The 25,589-nt window shown below is 31.4% G+C and overlaps 1 protein-coding gene across 1 annotated transcript in view; it reads left to right on the forward strand.

Moving 5' to 3' along the window:
- The window catches only part of LOC143082999 (dynein axonemal assembly factor 3-like), a 46,522-nt gene extending 21,843 nt beyond the window's left edge, over positions 1-24,679 (forward strand). Inside the window, exons 13-16 of the mRNA XM_076259082.1 lie at positions 7,173-7,287; positions 13,910-13,984; positions 14,757-14,838; positions 24,354-24,679. Coding sequence (XP_076115197.1) covers positions 7,173-7,287; positions 13,910-13,984; positions 14,757-14,838; positions 24,354-24,425 — 344 coding nt within the window. The 3' untranslated portion in view covers positions 24,426-24,679. The remainder of the gene's footprint in view (positions 1-7,172; positions 7,288-13,909; positions 13,985-14,756; positions 14,839-24,353) is intronic.
- Positions 24,680-25,589: the final 910 nt, after the last annotated feature.

Genomic DNA, 25,589 nt, shown 5'->3' on the forward strand with positions numbered 1-25,589 from the left:
GTGGCAGCGGCAGCGTCAACAATGTATAAGTTTGTGATAAGGTCTAGTTTATGGTGAACCACTAGTGGTAAGTCAAAGATATTTGGTTTGTAGTTGTATTATTATTGGCACATCTTATTACTATGGAAATTATTTCACCCTGCCCCCTCAGTTATGGCCTATTGACTTTTTAAACTTTTGCTTATTTTTCATGTACTAGTTTGTGATTAGGTCAGTTTATGAGGAACCACTAATTTTAATTGGTATGCAGTTGTATAAGCATTGTTATATCTCATTTCCATGGAGATTATTTGGCCCTGCCCCCTCAGTCATGGTCTATTGACTTTGAAACTTTTGCTTATTTTTCATGTACTAGTTTGTGATTAGGTCAGTTTATGAGGAACCACTAATTTTAATTGGTATGCAGTTGTATAAGCATTGTTATATCTCATTTCCATGGAGATTATTTGGCCCTGCCCCCTCAGTCATGGTCTATTGACTTTGAAACTTTTGCTTATTTTTCATGTACTAGTTTGTGATTAGGTCAGTTTATGAGGAACCACTAATTTTAATTGGTATGCAGTTGTATAAGCATTGTTATATCTCATTTCCATGGAGATTATTTGGCCCTGCCCCCTCAGTCATGGTCTATTGACTTTGAAACTTTTGCTTAGGCCAAAATAAAAAGATTGTATGTTTGTCCAAACGCGACCGACCTAAAATAAACCCGCCGACTCAAATTCTTTTTTTTACATTTTTTAGAAGAATTTTTTTTTGCGGATTTTTTTCGTGTCCGCTCCGTCATCGTATAAAACTTAAAGTTTGTCGTCTTTGCGTTTGAAAGTAACTATGAATAAGATTAAAAGAAAGCGCATAAGAGATGCAGTTAATCGATATTCGATGTTCTCTGTTTTTATCTTCTCACTTAACGAACGTAAAGAAGTGAAACAAAAAACTAGTACTAAACTACACTATAGATGAAAAATCAAGTATCAATCTGTCAGCGCATACCTCAGTCAGAGTCATTACAACAATAGACATACCAGCAAAAGTGAAATCTGCAAATAAAAACAGAAAAGCTAAGTATAAGTTACAATGGGACCAAATGGATACAAACCAATACAACAGGCTCATACAACAGGATATAACTGCAATAGTGGATGAAAATAACATTAACACACAGGTTGATATTCTAACAAATAGCCTTGTAAGAGCAGGAAATATTACAATTCCAACAAAACTCCTGCAACTTAAGGGTCCAAAATGGAAAGCATCCCCAGAAGTTCAAATACTTATAAAATCTTGCAGAAATATATACAAACAGTGGCAAGAAGCTGGTAAACAGAAAGAACATCCATTAGCTACAACACTTAAGCTGGAGAAGAGAAAATTGCGTAGCAAAGTAAGAATGGAACAAGCTGTCAGTAGACAAAGTTTATATCAACAGATAATGGACAACCCAAATACCCAACTTTTCTATAGACTAATCAATAGGAACCGTAGCAGCCAACAAACTTCTACAAACTGCTTAAAAATCAATGGGGAATTGAATTTCATACCAGAAGATCAAAGAAGAAGTTTTGCATCCTACTACGAGGACCTGAGTGTCCCAAAGGAAGAGTTATTTGACAATGACTATCTCAACCTATGTAAAATCAGACAGCAGCTATATGAACAAGCAATGGACCAAAGTACTGTGGAACCAGAACTCTTTACAGATACAGAAGTCATGAAAGCAATAGATGAGCTTAATACCAAAAAAAGTGCTGATGAATTTGGGATATCAGCTGAACATCTAAAGAACTCCAAAACTACTATTACCCCTGCATTAACATCAATTTTTAACAACATCCTACTGAATAAAGCAGTACCAACAGCATTTACTTTTGGCCTACTTACTCCAGTACTGAAAAAACAAAAAGATCCAACTATCATGGGGAACTATCGTGGTATAACAGTCACAGCTACTATTGGAAAAACCTTTGAATATGCTTTTATAGAAAAACTAAATCTAAAATCAAAAACATTGCTACAGTTCGGATTTACAGAAGGATTGTCACCAATAATGTCAAGTCTGCTTATATCTGAAGCCCGCTATGAAATCAAAAAGTCAACTGAAAAATTTTATATATCTGTTCTAGATGTTCAGTCAGCATTTGATGTTGTCCAGCATATAATTCTTATGGACAAGGCCATTGATCAGAATATTCATCCCACCTATTGGAAGATCCTAACAGAACTATATAATGGGCTTAGCTCCAAAGTAAAATGGCTAGATGGGGTAAGCGAATCCTTCACAATAAAACAAGGAGTTAGACAAGGTGGAATACTCTCTACTCATCTATATAAAATATTTGTGCAGGATTTGTTAGTTGAGCTAGAGCAGAATTCCCTGGGTTATCATCTAGGAGACATCTATATAGGAGCACCAACCTGTGCCGATGATATCGCCTTCATCTCAAATAATGAGCATGAGCTCCAAATAATGTTGAATGTTATAGACAGGTATGCAAAGGAACATCATTACAAAATACATCCTACAAAAACTGAAATAATCGATTGCTCAAAAATTAAAACTGATTACAACTGGACTATGGATGGTAAAAAAGTAAAAACCACTGATTGCAGTGAACATCTAGGAGTAAAAAGAACAGATGGTTCAGAAAATAACTTCAACGTAAAAGACAGAATTCAAACAGCAAGAAGAACAAGGTATGCTCTTATGGGATCTGGAGTACATGGCACCAATGGACTCAACCCAGAAATCTCCTACCAAATTTATAGAACATATGTTATACCAAGATTAATATATGGATTAGAGGTACTTCCATTAACAAAATCTAATCTTGAAGATCTAGAGAAATTTCACAGGAAGAATTTGAGACACCTACAGTCCTTACCAGAAAGGACATCAAATGCTGCTGTCCTACTGTTTTTGGGAGCCTTGCCGATAGAAGCTGAAATACACAAGAGACAACTATCACTACTATATTCCATTATAACATGTGACAATACCAAAATCAAAGATGTCATGAACAGACAGATAGCTACCAATTTCGATAACAAGAAAAGTTTCTTCAGCAAAATACTGAACATTTTAGAGTTATACAGTCTACCTTCAATCAACATACTTCAAAATAGCACACCCAAAAAAAATGCATGGAAGGAAGAAATCAATAGACAAATTCACAAATTTTGGAATGATAAATTAAAATCTGATGCTTTCAATAAAACCAGTCTTAAATATGTCTGCATAGATAATTTGGAAATAGGAAAAACAGCACATGTATGGAAGCTAAAAAATCAACCCAGAATTGAGATAAGAAAATCCATTGTGAAATCCAGAATGATGACTGGAACTTATATATTGCAATCAGACAAACATAAGTTCACACATTTCTCAACAGAAGCAACATGTCAACTGTGCCATACAGAAAGTGAAGACATAGTACACATGATAACCACCTGTCCTGTACTAAGCACTATAAGAGAGAAATATTTTATAGATATAAAAAAAGTCATTCTGGATAGCTGTGGTCCTGCAAAATGGAATACATACTGCAACAATAAGATGGAAATTACACGTCTGATATTAGACTGGAGCAATTTTAAAGAATCCCTTAGTATAGGAATGGAACTGGCAGAAAAGTTAGAGCAGAAAGCTAGAAACCTACTACTCCAACTACATATCAAGAGAATTGAAATATTAGATTCACGGAACATCAAATAATATTGTGTAAAACCAAAGTGTACAGGTATATGAACAATTATACTGTGTATTAATATTCAATATTCAGTGGATAGTGAAGAAGCAAAAACGGATAAATGTTTATACATATAAGAACTGTTTTATTAAAAAAATGTTAAACATGGAGAAACAAATATATTCAAATTCTCATTACATGGACTAGAGATAGACGATTCAAATAAATGTGTTAGTAAAGGAGACAAAAGGAGGATATTCATCAAGTTGAATTGATAATCACCCGAATGTGAGTTCAGCTCTAAATTATGAGTATAATTTAAATTTACAATCTCTATAAAATGAGAAATGTTATATAATTAAAATAATTAAAATTAATGACAAGCTCCTGTATTATAAATGATAATTTTATATGATGCCAAAATATTTTTAACCACATTTTCCACTTAAAACAAAGTAAATTTATTACATGATAATGAAACTAAGAATAAGAACTTTGTTTTTAATGACTGTCTTATTTTTATTTTATTTTTTAGCTTTTTAATTAGATAAAAGATTCTAGTTTTTATCAATGAAATTCCACATCGCCAGTCAAGAAAATTGATGTTCACTATTATGAGATATTTTATCATATTAAAATTGATGCAATATATATTTTTACTTTTTAAAATACATACTTGTTCCTTTTAAAATAATTAAGTAACCTCATTTTAGAAAATTAATCTATAACTCTATCCTTTTATAAAAAATATAATTATATATATATAACTACTATCACTATAGACACGTATTTTGTTTTTGTACAACTTTTAAATATTGTATGGTTAAGTTTTAAAACAAAAACATGTATATAAGACCCTCACATGTAAATACTGCTATGGTGCACGTTTCCTTTATTATAATAAAAACAAAATGAAAAGATACAAAATAAAACAGTCTGTATATATATATAAAAACAACCTATAAATGAAAGAAAACCTCCTACATAGTGTGCTGTACATAGTTATCTACATACAACCAGAAAAAAATCTTTCAAAATTTACCCCAAATACTCTAATAATATATATATTAGAGGTGTTCCTATTTAAAGGAAGCTAATACAGAGAAGAAGAAGAAGAAGAAACATGTGAAGTGACACAGTTTTTTTTACGCTCTAGTTCAGACTAGTTGTCTGTACTACCAAACCCTTACCTATATGCTCAATGTTAATTTCATCGTGTAAACGAATATCTGGTAAGAATATTCAGGTAGATTTGTTCAAAATCATGTGCAATCGAATATTTTCAATGTTATTCTGACAAGAAATGGATCCGGAAGTTGCGAATTTACAATCTTGCAAGAAGATTTTGTTTTTACTGAATAAAAAGGAATTATTTCTTGATAAATTGTTGTCTTTAATTATAATCTTCCTTTATCATGTGAATTAGATGCCTTTTTATTCAAATAGTTCAAATTTACAAGTCTTAGTTGACAAGATCAGTACGTTGCTGTTTGGGAGAATTTGATAAAACTATAATTGCTCACAGAATCAGAATATAATCTTAACTGAATGTAGCTCCTTCTGAATAATTTATTGCAATATAAATATAAATCCCCTTTGACAAGAGAAATCTGGCTTTTGTCAGAAATATTTTTTTCACATGTGCAAAAGTAAACACAAAGTCATGTTATGGTGGGATTTTTATACAAATTTGTGAGGAAGCCTCTGGAACCTGATGACCTAAAAATAAATTAATCTTCAGAAAACGTTAACTTTATGCAATTATACTTTATCAATAATAATTATTTTCAAAAATTTAAACTTGATTATTTAAAGAAATAAAATTACAACAAATATGTTTTTAGTTTGGAGATTCTACAGAACATGCTTTGATCTATTTATAGCCAAATTAGTTTACCTGTGTGATAATGTTAAGAATTGAATGCTTCTTTTTGTAAATTTATTTAAGCATTCAATACTTATAATTACATTTTTTAGCTAGAATAATGAAAACACGATTTTTATCATGTTTTATTTAATTCACCTGTGCACTTTATTGTCGGACCTCGTGTCATCATGAATGATAAATGTTATTGTCTAATACAATTGCTTACGGAATAACATGTGATGTGCAGTTAGCCAATCAGAATAACGTATTATAATGAAACATACATATAATGTAATTATTGGGGTGTAAAAGCGTTGACCGAAGCGCTTCATACAAAATGTACTTCGGTCAATGCTTTTACAACCCTATAAAGTTACAAAAAGAAGCATTCAATACTTATAATTACATTTTTTAGCTATGATCATGAAAACAGTAATTTTATATATTTTATTATTTCACCTGTGCACTTTATTGTTGGAGCACGTTTAATCATGAGTGAAAAGTTGTATTGAGCAATGCAACTGCTTACGGAATAACACGTGATGTGCACTGAGTTAAACAATCAGAATAAAGTATTATAATGAAACATACATCTAATGTAATTATTAAAATATAAATTTTCAAAACAAAAAAAAAGACAGAAACTATGGATGGTAGATAATAATTCATTTAAAATATTTTAGGACATTTAATCTATTTTAATAGATATAGGGTTTAAAAACTGCAAACAAATTAAATCAATACATAGTCAGCTGATATTTTTTTTACACAAACATCGTGTTGATGTAACTGTTGAAAATCACTTCATAAATGCAACAGCCCTTTCACACATGTAGCAATTGTCAGGGTTATAAACATCTCAGGATACAAATCATAAAGTAGAATAATTTATGTATAGCGGTTTTAAATTCATGGCTTTTGGTTGACTCTACAAAGGTTTGACGAAAAAAACAGATGTACTGTACGATCTTTTAATATTTTCATGCAAATTCTGAAGAAAAAAAAAAGAATTTGCCTACCTACCTACCCACACCCAGTCATCATGGGTCGGGTTTGGGCAAATTGAAATATTTTTAATTGTGGCCTTATTTTTCATGTATTTCTTTGTGATTAGGTAGGTTTATGGGGAATCACTAGTGGTAGGTCAATGATATTTGGTATGCAGTTGTATTACCATAGCCACATCTCATTTCCATGGAGATTTTTTTACCCCTCCCTCTCAGTTATGGTTTATTGACTGAAATTTTTCTTAGTTTACATGTTCATGCATTAGTTTTTGTTTAGGTTTGTTTAAAGAGAACTGCTTATGATAAGTCAATGGTATTTGGTATTCAGTTGTAATAGCATTGGCACATCTCATTTCCATGTTTTTGAATATTTACAAAACTTACATGTTAAAGTGTTGCTAGTTTGATTTCAACATTTGCATTATCGAAATAACAAAAAAGCCAGACATATATTTGTGAGAATAGTTTATATTGTAAGTATTAAATGAATTGTCTTGTAATTGATCTGTTCAGTTTGAATTTTACCTTAGAGCTACTTAAATGTGTTACATGTAGTTGAATTTAAAGGATTTTTTTTTCATTGAATCTAAAGTATTACATATTTTCACTTTCCAGAATCGTTGCCATTGGATGATGTGAAGATAACATTTTTACCTGTCATGTCAGTAGCAGATCTCTCCAGAAAAAGCAAATATCAAAAATTGTTTGACATCATTTATTTCTCCAACAGGTAAGAACATATATTTTTGTAAATAAAAAACCCTACTTATATTCAGTCAATTTTGTGCCTGTCCCAAGTCAGGAGCCTCTGACTTTTGTTATTGTATGTTTTTTAACTTTAGTTTATTTACAAATGTATATGTTTTTGAATTCACTCTGGGTGTGGGATTTTCCCACTGCATTGAAGACCCATTGGTGGCCTTTGGCTGTTGTCTGCACATTGGTCAAGTTGTTGTCTCTTTGACATATTTCTCAATTTCCATTCTTAATTTTATTATCACTGTTAACCAACTTATTTTCAAGTAAGAATAAAACTGTGTTGAGCTTTTTCTAGCAGAGGTTTCAGCAATTTATGTGTGTGGTTTTCTAACTCTGTTGACAAACTTTCTTAAAAAGAATATCCAAGTTTGTCATAATCCCTACAGTTTATTTTTACGTTATTTTTGTACGTGGAAAAGTAAATTCAATACTATAGTGATTTTGGCGATGTTATGATTAAAATGAAAATTGCAAATTGAAGGTTTTGTTCAAATGAATAACTTGCCTTGTAAATTTTGAAATCATTGTTTGTATGCACCAATATATATTACTGGAATCAAAAAAGCATCAGTGACAATATAATGGAATGTGATACGACTGTCATACAAGTGAGAGGTTTAGCTTGCTATAAAACCAGTTTCAATCCACCAGTTTCTACATTTGAAAATGCCTGTACCAAGTCAGGAATATGACAGTTCTTGTCCATTCGTTTTTGATGCGTTTTGTTATTTGATTTTGCCATGTGATTATGGACTTTCCGAATTGATTTTCCTCTGAGTTCAGTATTTTTGTGATTTTACTTTTTGTACATTTCTGTCCATGGTTCAACAATCATTATAAAAATGGCAAACAAAAACTATTGAATTTACAATAAGTATTTCAAAAAATTTGTTTGCTTACAGCATATCAGTACACTCTGCCTTAAGTTTAAGCTGTTGTCTTAAGATCTTAATAGGGATAAGGCATGTGACAGATTAAAACCTAAGTGAACCTCTTGGACAAGTCTTCTAGTTGTATCATTATCCTGTTTGGTAATTCCCTCATATTTGTTCTACTTTTCCCACAATAACGCTGATTAAACTCCATCTTCATAGGTCAACTTGCTGTTGGTGTGTAATCTATTTAATTGTTCTAAATCTATCATGTCTATAGGTTCTGACAGTTAGTCAATAAGTTTAAGCTGTTTTTAGTTCATATGTTTGAAAAACATTAAATATGCAGCTGATGTATTTTGATAACATGCCTAAAACCAAACTGATCATTTGATTAAATGCATATTGTCCTACTGGCATATATTTTTTTATGGAACTGTTTCAAAAGAGACATGCTTCATGGACCTGTGTTGGATGAAAGCCATATTGTCCTACAGGCAAACATTTATATGGTTCTGTTACAAAAGACATGCGTCATGAACAGTGAAAGCTGTATTGTCCTACTGTCACATATTTAAAAGGAACCATTACAAAATATATGCTTCATGGACAGGTGAATGCCATATTGTACTACTGACATATATTTATTTGGAACTCTTACAAGGGACATGCTATATAGACAGATGCACACCATACTGTCCTCCTGCTGACATATAAAATGTGTCAAATAGAAATCAACCTTTTTCAAATGAAATATCAGTACATCTGTTTACTTATTTAAGACGGGAAAAAAATTTATTCAAAGCCTGTTACTGTTTGAAAATTGAGTTCATATAAGAACCATACAAAACAGACCGAAATTTGTCTTTTATTTTGTATTTGAATTTTCCAAAATCAATAAAGTTTTATACATATATACATATATGCGAATTCATAAGGTCAATTTCTATCCCACTGAGTTAATATGTTTATCAATCTAATTAAAAAACGATCTCTCATCGCTCCTGTTTCTGATATGTCGCATGGGAGATCTAATGAAACCCGCTTTGGGGTCACATGTGAGTTACCTCGTAGATGTGTCTTTTTCGACCAATGAAATTGAGTCTTCCACAATCTTGAAAGTCTAAAGTAAGGTAAAGGGATGGTACTCATTTTATTTACGACAAAATCGTCAGTCAAAATAATTCATAAACTTTTTTGATTGGCTTATTAATAGGTTGTCAACTCATTTGCATATCATTATAAATTCATAACTTTTAGTTCACTCACATGTGACCTCAAAGCCGGTTTCGTTAGATCTCCCACGCGACATATCAGAAAACGGGAGCGTTAAGAGATCGGTTTTTAATTAGATTGTATGTTTATATGAAACTGTAACAAAAAATGTGCTTGATAGACAAATAAATGCCAAACTGTCCTACTGACTTATATAGGTAAAGAACAAACATTATAGTATTCATTTTGATACTGAAGATTAGAACTTTCGCTAATCAGTTTGGCTACCACCATTGAACTTTATGGGCAGTATTCTTATTGATATAAAATCTCTTGCATAAGTACATTTAGTCAAATGTTAGAACATTGTATATTCTTTTATCCAATAGGACATTGAACCGTAATTACCATTTTCCTCAAAGGGCATTGAACTCTTTTATATAACAAAAATCTTAGTGCATAAGCTATATAAAAATAAAAATCTTAGTGCATAAGCTATATAAAAATAAAAATCCTAGAAATTGTCTGCAGGCACATTAATAAAGGCACTCTAAATGATTATTCATTGACAGCATTATTTTTTTTTAGCTCACCTGGTCCATAGGACCATGGGTGAGTGAGCTATTGCCATCACTTGATGTCTGCTGTCATTGTTGTGTCAATCGCAACTTCAAAGATCATCTCCACTGACACTATTAAACCAATTTCAGCCAAATTTTGAATGAATTATCCTTAGAGTTTTAATTATAAATTTTGTGTTTTTCCCTCTGTAAGTCATCAAGTACGACTAAATAAGAATATACAGGTAAAATCCATGTATTATCTTATATCTTGAAAACAAAAGTAGAAAAAAATAATCTGAAGTGGCTTAGAATGTAAATATCTACCCACTGACTGTATGCATCAAAATTATTAGATGACTCATTCTCCTTTATGATGTTTTTTTTTACTAATTTTAAGTTTTGATATATTTTTTGAGAACATTACAATGCATTAGCAATACAAGATCTCCATAAATGTCATTATGTCTGAACTCAGTGGATGATTGCTATTGCCCTTAAATGACAATTTTATCTAATTTACAAGTTTTTGCCTATTTCGAAAAACTATTATAGATAAGAGGAAAGTGTAAACAGCAAAAATTATCACCTAAGTGGCATGAATATTGGATATCTCCTTACAGGAGTTATTCCCCTTCAAAGACTTTTTTTCTACTATCTTTTGAGTATTTGCCTCAAATCTTCATTCTTGACTAATTTTTTTATAGATAGTTTGAAACTGTTCACATAAAAAATTGGGGGTATCAAGATCTATAAGAATTGAAACATGACTGAAACCATGGGCTGGGGCCGGCTGGCCCTTGATAGTAGTACAATGTAATTGCATATAGAAAGACAATTTTAAGTTTTTGCCTTTAGTTTTTGACAGGTTAGCATTTCAGGCTTTTTCAATGGAAGGTTGCTATATATATTTAGGATTTCATTGTGAATTGTGAATATTTGTGATCACTACTTATATATGACCTCACAGTAAATCTGCCATGATTTCCGTCTGTTAAATTATTACAATAGTGTGATATGTGTTCTCTTTTTGAATTTTGAAACAAGAATATCATTAATCGGTAAAAAAAAAAGTCGCTTAGCATAGACAATTAATAGAGGATGTAAAGTGCCTAACAATGCTGATTTTATAACAAATTTGTACCAAGGTAAAGTCATCGACAAGTACATCTGTCCTTCCTCCTTATGTAAATAAAGTATTTATTTGTATACATTAATAAATACTTTATATCCATAAATTAAGGTGCTGCATTAATCTTTATGTAGGATATTAAAAACCAATTTTAAGTACTGGCTCATAAATCATATTGGCATATTAACCTGTTAACCAATATCAATAACAGGGGATCAGTCACCTGTAGTAATGAATTGATATTATATAAACCAAAAATGACATAGTGAAAATTATACATCAGTTTTAATAACAATTTTATATACTGAACAACAAAAGAAGTCTACTATATGGTATGGGTGTGTCTGTTATATTCAGACATATTGGTATACTCCCTGAATAAAATGATTTCTTTGTCAGTCTATGGGTCTGACACTAATACTTTCCAAATGGTACTTTGAGATACAAATAACAGAAGAGAATAAATCTGTAGATTTTGGGCAAAGAAGGTTAAAATTTTAAGGTTATGTTTAAGAAAAACAACATTTTCCAAATGATAGTTGGTGATTCCTTTATGAAACTAAGAAGATGTGGTATAATTGCCAATGAATGATCCAAATCTCCACTAGAGACCTAATGACATAGAAGTTAAAAACTATAGGTCATCATAGAATCTGCTACAATGAGCAACACATATACTGCGTATCTAGCTGTAAAAGGTGATGGTTATTATCTTATATGCAATGAAATGTTATATGAAATTTTCACTGCAGTATTCGACAGGTTAAAACTTTACTCATGCCAAGTATTTCTTTATTTGAAACAAAATATAAATTCTTCACAATTTTTTTTTTAAAGTCCCAATATAGACTATTACAATGAATTAGGGGGGTAAATGGTGGTACATGTAATACTCCTTTGAACTCACTGAAAAGAAGCCTGACGCCACAGGAGCATACAATTCTTGCTTAGACAAGTTGTTTTAGGATGGTCACTGCTTGATAGCACATGTTCAAATGTATTTGAAATAACTGGTCCAGACATTCAATTGATGGATTTGAGCTGTGACCTTGATATTCTAGTATGCAATTATGATTTGGAACACTTTTTCTATAAGTGAAAAATTTGCCCCCTTGAGGTACAAAATGGACCATAGATTGCAATCAGTTTCAGTGTTGATTTACCTTTCAAATTGTTTGATATAATTGAAGCATTGAAACACTTTCTTAAGGATGTTACTTCCAAGGGTGAAATTAAAAAAATCAAGAATTTAAAATTGATACTATAAGTTGGAAGAGCATTAGTTTATAACAAAATAAGCTAAAAATAATGATAGGTCATGGAGTTTTTTTTAAAAGATATTTGATTTTTGTCGCAGACAGCATGACATAGGGATAATGATCTGGCGATGGCGGCTTTAGCACACTTCTTAAAATCTTTATATTTTAGAAGGTGGAAGACCTAGATGCTTTATACTTTGCATATAGATGCCTTATGTAACAAAGTTCCTGACTGTCATATGTCCATTGTCCTAGACCTCATTTTCATGGTTCAGTGACTACTTGAAAAGTTCAGATTTTTTATAATGTTAATTATTAGTTAGTGGTAATCTTGTTGGTTCACAAATATTTTTTGTTTTGTTATAAATTAGGCTGTTAGTCATTGTTAAAAGACGGTACGATTACCTGTAATTGCTTACCTCCATTTTATTTGAATTTTCATAGATATATAGTTGTCTCATTGGCAATCATACCACTTCTCTTTCTTTTATTTTATACTTTTTATCAAAAATAACATTTTGTCTCCTGTCCTTATAGATATATTTTCTCTGATATTCAATATGTAATAATAGAACATCTTTATCAGAAAACCGGTAATTGTTAATATGAAACCTTATCATTATTATTTTTTATGACGTATTATCTCCAGTCATATGTCAATGAAATGAGAGATATGTGATATATTTGTCTATGGAACAGGTATAATCCTCATTATATATAATGTATTGTATTAACTTTATGTAAGCTTCTCAGCTTTGAACTTGGCATTGATCTTCTATCATTACCTTTGTTTTATTGTTTATCTTGTTGAAAGGGTCATTTACATCTTATATATCATGCTAAATTTTAATTATCAGGTAGCTAGATGATAGCTTTATTATTTTAAGTGAATCTGTTTTTTGCTAAAGATTTATTGATTGTTGGCTGCTGAATGTCCAGTGGCAAATATTTCATGTATGTTCAAGACAAGTTTTGGCTAAAGAGATAGAAAAATGAAATTTAAGTGAATGTTTAAATTAACCATCCCTAAATATTGCTGTAATAAAACAGTTATGTAATATTCAGTAGAGTTAATTGCGAAATTATCAGTTGATAGACGGTAAAATTTCCTGAGCCAATTATCTAAAATACGCCTACTAAACATGATATAGATGTTCATAGTCATGATTTCTTGATGATTTAGTTGGTAAATCTGTTGATCATCAATTAACTCCAATAATTTTCACCCTTTATTGGTCAGTGTCCTCTTCAGAAATGGATAGTGAGTGGGAATAGTCATCAGTCTGTTTTATAATTATGATAAAATTGAAAATGGAAATTGGGAATATGTCAAAGAGACAACAACCGACCAAAGAGCAGAAAACAGCCACATGCCACTAATGATATTCTGCTTTGAAACTTTGATGTTAAATGAAATCAATTTTGGCAGGAATTGTGTATTTCAAATTATTTGTTTTTCCTATAAAATCTTTTTTTCTGTGTAGGATCATATATTCTCTGAATCTCTGTTCCCCTACTTAAAAAAAGTGACTAGTAAGTTGTTTTTACATTTCAGTCTGGTTCATCTGCTGACAAGTGACTTGACACCAATATATGCTGATGCTGCTACAATTATTGCTGAGTCAGCACGGTAAGTGAAGTTTTATGTGCAAGTGAAACAGTACATCTTTTTTCTAATGATTAAAAAATTCCATGACATATTGTAAGTAGGATTTCATTTCCAATGGAATAGAAAGCACAACTGTGAAGAAGAGTTACAGTACAAAATTTTACAAGTGCTGCCAACCCAACACTGTATACTGTAATTGTGAATGTACTAAGAATTAGTTTCACAGTTATGTATTTCACAGCATGTTGGATTTGATTTTTCCTCATTACATTATATATATGACATGCACTCTACTGGAAAAATAACTACATTTATGATGAAGTATCAATGATATTTATATGCCCCATTTATTATGCCCCATTTATGGGCATTATGTTTTCGGGTCTGCGTCCTTTTGTTCGTCCGATCGTTCGTCTGTCTGTGCCGCTTCAAGTTAAAGTTTTTGGTCGAGGTAGTTTTTGATGAAGTTGAAGTCCAATCAACTTGAAACTTAGTAAACATGTTCCCTATGATATGATCTTTCTAATTTTAATGCCAGATAAGAGATTTTATTCTATTTTCACGGTCCACTGAACATAGAAAATGATGGTGCAGATGGGGCATCTGTGTACTTGGGACACATTCTTGTTTCATTTTTTTTCATAAATGCAAAGAACCTCATCAGTGGGAACAAAGTCTTAAAGTTGACAAATGATTTAATAAAGTTCAAATGCTTTAAACAAGTTTGCAAAATTACCAAACTGCTTGTTCAGTATTGTTATGATTGTATAAGAGATTTCTAATGTTTTAACAGATACATGCTTCAGTTAAAGGATGATAAAGTAGAAGATTTTTTCCAGAAAGTCAAAGGCATGGCAGAAAAGGCTGGTTGTCAGGTAATCAAAATGTTAATCCCTCATTTTGTCTTTGTTTGACATGAAGAAACAAATACATTAGCATGATTTGTTTTAGAAATTTTTGTACTTAATTGATATGTTTGTCTTTTAAGTTTCAATCATATACATTTGACATTTGTATACGTAACAGATACATTGTTTTTACAGATATTCTTCACATTTGGACTTTTTAGCTCACCTGGCCGAAAGGCGTTGTCGTTGTCCTGCGTTAACTTTTACAAAAATCTTCTCCTCTGAAACTACTGGGCCAAATTTAACCAAACTTAGCCGCAATCATCATTGGGGTATCTAGTTTAAAAAATGTGTCCGGTGACCCGGCCAACCAACCAAGATGGCCGCCATGGCTAAAAATAGAACAAAGGGGTAAAATGCAGTTTTTGGCTTATAACTCAAAAACCAAAGCATTTAGAGCAAATCTGACATGGGGGAAATATTGTTCATCAGGTCAAGATCTATCTGCTCTAAAATTTTCAGATGAATCGGACATTTCGTTGTTGGGTTGCTGCCCCTGAAATGGTAATTTTAAGGAAATTTTGCTGTTTTTGGTTATTATCTTGAATATTATTATAGATAGAGATAAACTGTAAACAGCAATAATGTTCAGCAAAGTAAGATCTACAAATAAGTCAACATGACCAAAATGGTCAGTTGACCACTTTAGGAGTTATTGCCCTTTATAGTCAATTTTTAACCATTTTTCGTAAATCTTAGTAATCTTTTAGAAAAATCTTCTCCTCTGAAACTACTGGGCCAAATTGAACCAAACTTAGCCATAATCATCATTGGGGTATCTAGTTAAAAAAATGTGTCCGGTAACTCGGCCAACAAACCAAGATGGCCGCCATGGCTAAAAATAGAACATGGGGGTAAAATGCAGTTTTTGGCTTATAACTCAAAAACCAACGCATTAAGAGCAAATCTGACAGGAAGTAAAATTGTTGATCAGGTCACGATCTATCTGCCCTGGAATTTTCAGATGAATCGGATAATCGGTTGTTAGGTTGCTGCCCCTGAATTGGTAATTTTGAGGAAATTTTGCTGTTTTTTTGTTATTATCTTGAATATTATTATAGATAGAGATAAACTGTAAACAGCAATAATGTACAGCAAAGTAAGAACTAAAAATAAGTCAGTATGACCAAAATAGTCAATTGACCCCCTAAGGAGTTATTGCCCTTCATAGTCAATTTTTAACAATTTTCTTAAAATTTGAAGATTTTCAATAACATTTTCCACAGAAAGTACTGTTATAGATAGAGATAATTGTAAGCAGCAAGAATGTTTAGTAAAGTAAGATCTACAAACACATCACCATCACCAAAACACAATTTTGTCATGAATCCATCTGTGTCCATTGTTTAATATTCACATAGACCAAGGTGAGCGACACAGGCTCTTTAGAGCCTCTAGTTTGATTCCGTTGAAGAGTTTTCATTCTGAATCAAATATTGATGTATTTTATAAAGTATTAGAGTAGTTTGACATGATCGTGGAACGCATTAATAATTCTTACAAATTAGTTGGTTTACAGTATTAGCAAAGAGATCAAGGATTTCTAAATGTCTCACATATGCTGCAATGATGTGTCAGCTTGACATGTCATTGTATAGAACATTGTAATAAAAGGTAAAAAGTTCTAATCTAAAACTTTGTATTTGACATTGTCAGTATGGCATATTTATACAGTACATCGTTAAAATAGCGAAAAGAAATAAGTCTAAAAGTTTTTATTTTTTTTTGTTGTCAAACAAATTTTGTACTTTGATAAAGGATATCCATTTTATCCATTTTACAATAAAATTTTAACTTGTGCCTTAAAGTACACTGACCTACTTTTGATTTCTCGACTAATAGTGCTAGACCTAAAAAAAAATTGTGTTGATATTTTTATGAATTGATATATTTTTATTCCACATTAAAGCTGGTGCACTTTTAAGACAATGAATAATTTCAATTTAAAAAGAACCTGTTCAGTGTTTGTTTTCGTTTTGTTTAAAATATTATTTTTGTTCTTTTGAAGTTGGTATTTTTAAAAGTTACATAACGATGGCAGACAGCATGGAAGCATCCCAATCGTTCAAAACTGATCAAACAAAATGATCAATTGAAAATTTAATAGTGTTATTCAAATCTCTATTTTTGATACAGATGTTTTTTTTTCAAATTAGAAAAGTATGTAAAACTTTTGTACATTTAGGAATAATTTTTTTATGTTTTTTTTTTAACCAGTCTCTTTCACTATAAGAAATTGATTTTCTAAACTAGATAACCATTATGTATTCTATAACAAATATTTATATTTTTGGTGTTAATTCACACATTTTTTGGGGACTTGAGCAATTTTGAGTTCACATATTGTATAGACAATGGTTTATGGTACAAGACTGCATGTTTCCCTCTAGATTTCGTTTTGGTAATTTTGATTGGTATGCTGCTTCAAAGATGAAAACTCTATATCTTCTTTTACATATACTAGTATTTACAGAAAAATCATCTATAGATTAATACTTTGTTCTTAAAAATGTTTACTTTTCTAAATTTGAAAATGTCTGTACCAAGTCAGGAATATGACAGTTTTGTCCATTCATTTGATGTGTTTTATCATTTGTTTTTGCCATTTGATTAGGGACTTTCAATTTTGAATTTTCCTCGGAGTTCATTATCTTTGTGATTTTACTTTTTTGTCAAAGTCATGGACCAAAAGAGAAATACATAACTTGACCTTATACAGTTCATGGCAACTTGAGGATACTTTGTTCACTAATGTCATTATAGAAATGGACAAAATTAACATCCATTTCTGACCATGCAGGACCCTCACAAGTAATCAAGGCTGTTAAAAATTCCCCGTTGCTCGATCCTTAACAAAGCTGTCAAAAAACTTTTAACAGGAAGGAAATTTATCAATCCTTAGTACAGCATTTTTCGCTTTAATTGCATTGGTTTTTGATTTAGTCTCTGAAAAAAGAGGGTTTCCTCACAAATTATAGACAATTTTTGTCGAGCCTGCAACTTTTGTTGCAGAAAGCTTGACATAGGGATAGTGATCCGGCGGCTACGGCGGCTACGGCGGCGGCGGTGTTAGCTAACTTTTTAAAAACTTTATATTTTAGAAGGTGGAAGAACTGGATGCTTCATACTTTGTATATGGATGCCTCATGTTACGAAGTTTCTGTCAGTCACATGTCAAATGTCCTTGACCTCATTTTCATGGTTCAGTGACCACTTGAAAAAAAAGTTAAGATTTTTTGTAATGTTGAATTCTCTCTTATTTTAAGTAATAGGATAATTATATTTGGTATGTGCGTACCTTGTAAGGTCCTCATGCCTGTCAGACAGTTTTCACTTAACCTCGACCTCATTTCATGGATCAGTGAACAAGGTTAAGTTTTGGTGGTCAAGTCCATATCTCAGATATTATAAGCAATAGGGCCAAAAATAAAATATTGTTTGTTTCCCCTCACACGACCGACCCGGTAAAATCACCGCAACCCGAAAACTTTTATTGGCCATTCTTGTCCACTATTTTTTTTTTTGCTATGTTGGTTATTGGTGTAATCTTTCCGATGCTGTAGTCAACGAGCGTTGGTTTTTGGTGATACCTTTCCGATGCTGTAGTCATTGAGGGTTTTAAATCAAGGCATTTTTGCAAGGAAGCATCTACATGATTCGGAATCAAGGAATCAAAGCCAAACGATTTGTGTGCAAGGGTGATCTTTTTTGAAAATAAAAAAAGCCTGAAGCATCTTTCAACCCCCTGAGTGCATCTTGATTTGTTTTGTATCTAACCTCTGTTCCTGAATCGTGCTTTAAAATCTATCTACTTACTTTGTCTTTGTACAGGTTGGGCACAAGTCAGGAAATGTGGGATACATGTATTCCCTGCTTTCAGGGAACGTCCCTGTTTTCTGGTGTAAAAAAAACCCAGTTTAAATGGGATTTCCTTTTTCAATTTATGGCATGAACATTACAAAAGGGCACGTTTTAACGTTATAACTGCATCCGTAGAATTGGTAAATACTTATTAAAAGTACTAGAACACACCCGTGATATCACGGGTCCGTGATTGAATTAAAGTATATAACTATGCGCAAGCTTTATTTTAGTATTAGTATTGTCATCTGTTAAAGTCATGCCGATTATAAGATATACAGTTTTTCTCTGCTTTCAAGTCTTTCTGTTTGAACCCGTCGAACTGGAACTTATCAATTATTGCTAATATTAATTATTTGGAAAACAAAAGGTCCTGGAATAGAGTATTTTTTAATCAACAGCATTGTCCTATATAAGTTATAAGTAAAGTTGAATTCTTTGCCTCGCTGTTTTACGTCATGCCCACTAACAAATTGAAAACTGTACCTATACGTCTTATTTTTAGACCAGATTTTTAGTATTCGTATTGTTATCTTAGAAAGTCCAACTGATTAAAATACTACAATAGGTAACAATTTGACAATTTAGTAGTGTCAACCCTGTGGTTATGACCCGTGTATATAGCATATTAATCCTGAATACAACGTTTGGTGGTGTGCCTGTCAGATGCGGAACGTCATATAAGGTAATAGGTAACAGGTGAATATACTATTGGTATCAGTAGCGGACTCGACCCGGAACTTCTTCATTATTGGCAATATTAATTACGTGGAAAACAAAAGGGCCTGGAGTGGTGTAATTTTTAATCTACACCTTTGTACTATATTAGTTATATATAAAGTTGAATTCTGCGATTCGTCGTTTTTACGTGATGACGGCTGACAAATTGGACCTCATAATTTTAGTATTATAGATTTTAGGAAATACAAAACATGAATATAAAGTGAAGCCGTGTTTCTTCTAGAACTCGAAAAAAACATACAAATCTTTGTTTAGGAATCAATTGACCAAGCTGCATGATCCAGGTGTAACTGAACATAACTAAGTTGATATGTTCACTTCTATTGAAAATTTTTATTCATTGAATTTTAATTCCCAAGTGATTAACATACTAGTACATGTATCTTTTTGTCATCTCATAATTGATGATCAAGGTATGAATTGGTGAACAAAGGAATTGTTTTGTTGTGAGTTATGCATCAAATTTGACTTGAAATAAACTTGATTTTTTAACTAAAAAAACACTTGCTATCATTAAGCATTGTTATCACAAGTAGAATATGTGCTTTTGTAGATTTCATTACATTAAATGAATAGGAAAAAAGGAGGTCCCTGTATACTGTTCTGTTTTAACACCAGAAAACTGGGGTGTACACTGAATTAGAATACAGGGAATACCCCACTTTTCTTGACTTGAGCCTTACCTGTTGAATTTTATACAAATTCAATATAGAAAACCATATCAAGGAATAAAATAAAATAATTTGCCTACCTACCTACCCATACCCTAACAACCTCAGCCGGGTGAGGGGAAACAAAGATATTTTAATGTTGGCCTAGGGCAAGTATATTCGGTGTATGGAAGGACTGTAAGGTGTCCATGTCCAACTGGCAGGTGTCATCTGACCTTGACCTTATTTTCATGGTTCAGTGGTTATAGTTAAGTTTTTGTGTTTTGGTCTCTTTTTCTCATACTTTATACAATAGATCTACTATATTTGTTGTATGGAATGATTGTAAGGTGTACATTTCTAGCGTGCAGATGTCATCTGACCTTGACCTCATTTTCATGGTTGAGTGGTCAAAGTTAAGTTTTTGAGTTTTGGTCTTTTTATCTAATACTATATGCTATAAGTCAACTATATTTGGTGTATGGAAATATTATATGATCTATATGTCAGTCTCGCAGGTTTTATTTGACCTCGACCTCATTTTCACGGTTCATTGCTCAGTGTTAAGTTTTTGTGTTTTGGTCTATTTTTCTTAAACTATAAGTAAGAGGTCAACTATATATGTTGTATGAAAGCATTGTTAGCTGTACATGTCTGTCTGGCATGTTTCATCTAACCTTGAGCTCATTTTCATGGTTCATTGGTCTTTGTTATCTTGGTTAATATTAAGTTATAAATAAATTTGGTGTTTTTACTGTCTTCTGATTGGTTAAATTACTAGTTTTATTTTCAATGTTGTCAATTTTGATGGCGACACGCCCACTCTGACTTTGTGTATTCATACGCTTACATGTGTGTACGTTGCCATTGTTAATATAAATAATATAAAAAGTTCTTTGAGCCTTATTTTTGATAGAAATTTATTTATAATGAATGGCAATAATTTATTTTGATGTTATTGAACCATAAAACTAATTTTTGACTCTTCACATTTTACATAATCCGCTTCGCGGATTATTCAATGTGAAGAGCCAAAAATTAGTTTTATGGTTCAATAAATTCAAAATAAATAATAGCCATTCACTAAATGTGACAGTTGTTATAAAGCTTTATACTTAAGACTATCAACATAATATCAAGGATTAGTAAAGAAGGCGAGACATTCCAGCGTGTGCACTCTTGTATAACCTTGCTGCAATGAATTTTGTTTAAATTGATCTGATAGTGTCTTTCAACAATGTATTAATAATTTTTACATTGAACAGGCTATTATTTAAAGTTGGAATTATTTTTAATTATGGAATTTGTTTAATTTTCTGTGCTGGAAATTTTTAATAAATTCCATGTTTATTTGGTATAATAATGTTTTGAGCGGTTCATAACACTTTCCATATAATGTATTTTGTATAGATAGTGTTGTGCGCGGCACAGTACATTCTATTGAAAATGTACTATCTTCTTTGTAAAAGAAAGTGTTGTGCGCAGCACAGACCATTGAAGTACAGAATAAGCATGGAATTTACTAGAAATTTCAAGCACAAGAAATTATAAAAATTCCATGATTAATAATAATTCCAAGTTTAAATAATAGCCTGTTATTGAAAGATTTCACTGTGAAGACTACAGTTTAACCAAACTTTTCTTATTTCCTGTAATTGCATTTATTGCAAAGGTACCTTTTATTAAACATAAACATTTGTTGCATAAAAGTACTCAGACTGCACGAAATATTTTGCACGAAATAAACTATATTATGCATTTTTTGTGCAATTTTATGGACGATTATAACAACTTTATTGAAAGCATAAGCAAGTTATACATCAATAAAGGAAATTTTTCAGTAATATGCAGTTTAAATTAATGATCAAATAATTGCAGCGTACTCCATATCTAATTCTCCATGCATTCTTAATGTATATTATAAGCATGCAACCACATGTTGAAAATTATTAAATAGAGTAAACTATTGAATCATTATGTCTGTATTGAAAAGTGTTTATAATGGTATAAAAAATGTGTCATTTAGTTCGGTAAATTGTATATGTCAAAACTGCTTTAAAGTTAGATAGGTTCAGACTGAATTGTGTATTTTATACCAATGAATGAGATAACATGTATACTTGAGATTGGGAAATTTTGAACATTTAAAGGCATGAATGTGAAGCCCTTTCAAAAGTTTAGAATGTAACTGTATGGTATCATATTGCATGAGATGCATGTAGCGGTACATATTTGATCTGTTTCTCTAATTACTAGAAAATATGTAAACTAATACTTAACATACTTTATTTTCTTTTTCAATGCAAAGATGGTGTTTTCTCTATTGAATGTCAATAAACACGGTCTTCTTTTTTAGCTGACTTCTTTTTTAGGTCTTAACAAAAATCTTATCTGAAATTACTGAGACAATTGAAATTAAAATTGGCCACAATTGTCCATGGGATATGTTTAATTTATGAATGTGTCCAATGTTTCTTGGTAAAATGCAAGTATAGTCATTTTAAAACCGGATAGATAGATATGCAAGACTTAAACATTTTTTTTAATCTTCACTCCAGATGGTTTTAGACCTTGACACTTATTTTACATATCTTGCAAACAGATGCCTTACACCCTTATGTTCTGATGATTTCTGTCTTGATCTTGTCCTTTGACTATGACCTCATTTTCATGGTTTTAGCTACTGCTTAAAAAAGGCTGTAAAAGAAAAACACATTTTCTTGCTTATGAGTAATTGTACCACCATATTTAGTGTCTAGCATCAATGCAAAGTTTACATGTTTATGACCTTACCTTGATAATATATCATTAATCATTGGTCAAAATTTATTTTTCGTTGTTAGGTCTCAAATACTACTAGCAATTGAAATATGTCAACTATGTATGTAGTATATGAGGATATTGAAGTGTACATGTTTGTCTGTCTGGGTCTATCTGGCCTTCTCTTGTGGAGAGTTGTCTCATTGGCAATCATACCACATCTTCTTTTTTTATATTGACCTGATTTTCATTGATCTTTGATAATGTTAAGTTTGGGAGATACTTGTAGTAAAACCTTATCTTACTATATTACCCTTTAACATAACATTATATTATGATGAGTAAGGCAGGAGAGACATGTGATTGTCAGGGTGTTCACTCTAGTTATTATACTCTCTGAGCATGTATGTCTTTGTCAGATTTCAAGCAAGAAGTGGGATATACTTTACACAACAGGGACTGAGATAGTCAATTGGGAAAATGTGGAATTTCTTCTTTTACTCTTTGCAAGAATGTTTAAAAACATCTATCCAGAATTCCTGATTTTAATTGTACATTCTATGAATTATCTTTTGTTTTGTTATTTCAGAGATCAAGAGTAAGATAAGAAAAGCTTTCCAAAGTCAGGATTTGAATCACTGATTGTACAGGTCTTTTGTTGTTTAGGAATTTCAGTTTTGATGATATTTGATGGTAGAATTCTTTATCTTAGTCTCATTGATGCATACTTAATTTCTCTCTCATATCTAAATCTAGTTTCATTCATTATTTTTTGTTTTTCTGCCTGTGACATAAGTTTCAGACAGAAAGCTAGACATATGGATTGCTTTGCCCTACCCACTAATTTGACAAGTCAAATACTTAGCAATGTTTCTGTCTTTTTCTTAATTTTATGCAGACAGACAAGACATATCTCCGTGTCAACAGTTTGTTTCACAGATTAAAAATGGTTTATTAGTTATGGTAAATTAGGTTTATTTAAACATGATTATCTAAAGCCCCCCCCCCCCCCAAAAAAAAAAAAATAAGGCTGAATAATAACCTTGTATGATAGTTTGAATTAAGTTGCTCTAGATGTGAAAATGTAGATTTCAATGTTTACCTAATAAACTATTTCATTCGGTTTGATGTTCACAGTTTTATAAAAAAAAAATCAGCTGTTGTTTGATGTTTAATGAAACATGAAATTTCCACCAGACATTTAGTTGATGAATGATTTAATCTCTAGTGCAGATACATTAGCGACCTTGAATCTTTAATATTATAACATTACAAAACTTAACTGTATCTTTATAAAAAGGGTGGAGTACAGTATGAATAATTTCTTGTGACAAGGCAAAATTTGAGAAAAAAACAAAAGTGAAGTGCGTGATTATATTTAGTTTGTTTTGAGAAATTTAACTTGATTAAGTTGTATGATTTAAATATTGTCACTGATTGTATAAATAAGTTGAAAATTTCTCTTTGCAGGTCTATGAAGTGGACGAACCAAAAAAGGAGAACTATCTTAAGTTCACATATAGGAGACAAGCAACACGTTAATATATATATAATGTCTGTATATTGGTACACTTCAGAGATATCTAGTTTATGTACTTTTTGGTATCTTCCACATTCCATAGTCAAGATAACATTTCATTGACTGAATTAAAATGTGACACCTTACATTTCAGAACAAATTTGTACTGGTTACAAAGACAGTGACTTTAAGTAATGCTATTTAATCTACCAGAAATGGGGCAGTGCAAGAAGGGTAATGAATTGTGTCTATTTTTAACATAAAAGAGTTATTATTGTTACATTTTGTAAACAATATTGAAGTGACCTTGCAAGAGGTCAAGGTGTATATAGGACCCACCTACTTAAGGATTTTTTATAATTTGTACTGTCTCTAATAACAACATCTTATTTGTAAAGATATTTTCTGCCAAAAATACTTTTCAGTGGTATTAATGGAACTTAAAAAGTCATATGACACTTCAAACTTAAAAATGAAGTTGAATATGTTTTATATTCTTGAATGGATAAGTTTCACTATAAAACAAGTGTAAGCATAATTCTTTTAAAAGAAAATCCTTTGTGTAATCCAAATCTTCATTATGGTCTTCCCATACACTTATTCCCCAATATTTTCCGATTGCAGTAGTGGGAACTGTGTGACCTCTCGTGAGAACTTCAGCCACCGCACAGCGCAAGTGCGAGGGGAAAACCCTGATGAAAGAATGTAAACACATTTTCCCTGGATAGTAAATAGTAATAACTGATTCTTTAAGAAAAAATTTAATACTACAAATCAGTTTACAACTGTTAAGGGAAAGTTTGAGTAACAAATGAGAACGAAAGGTAAATATAAAAAAAATTGTGACTATTAATTCTCTTATTTGCCATGTGCTTTGTGTTGATTGTTTTTCAATGTCCCTATCTTTCACAGTTCGGCAACTATGTTGAAAGTAAATAAGGTTTGTGATCAGCAAGCAACAACTGAATGAAATATTATCTGCTGATCTTAAATATAATATAGATTTTTAACACTTATAAATCACATGGATGCAGGACTTATTTTAGTATATATGCATTTGTTCAAAAATTTCAAATCACTGATTGTGAAGATCTTTTTTGTTAATGAAATTCAGTGTTGATGGCAGAATTTTGATGGTCTTCTATCAGTTACTGTTATTAGCTCCACACCTCAATTAAAGTGATCGA

This window comes from Mytilus galloprovincialis, chromosome 7, assembly GCF_965363235.1.
Source record: "Mytilus galloprovincialis chromosome 7, xbMytGall1.hap1.1, whole genome shotgun sequence".
Taxonomy (NCBI): domain Eukaryota; kingdom Metazoa; phylum Mollusca; class Bivalvia; order Mytilida; family Mytilidae; genus Mytilus; species Mytilus galloprovincialis.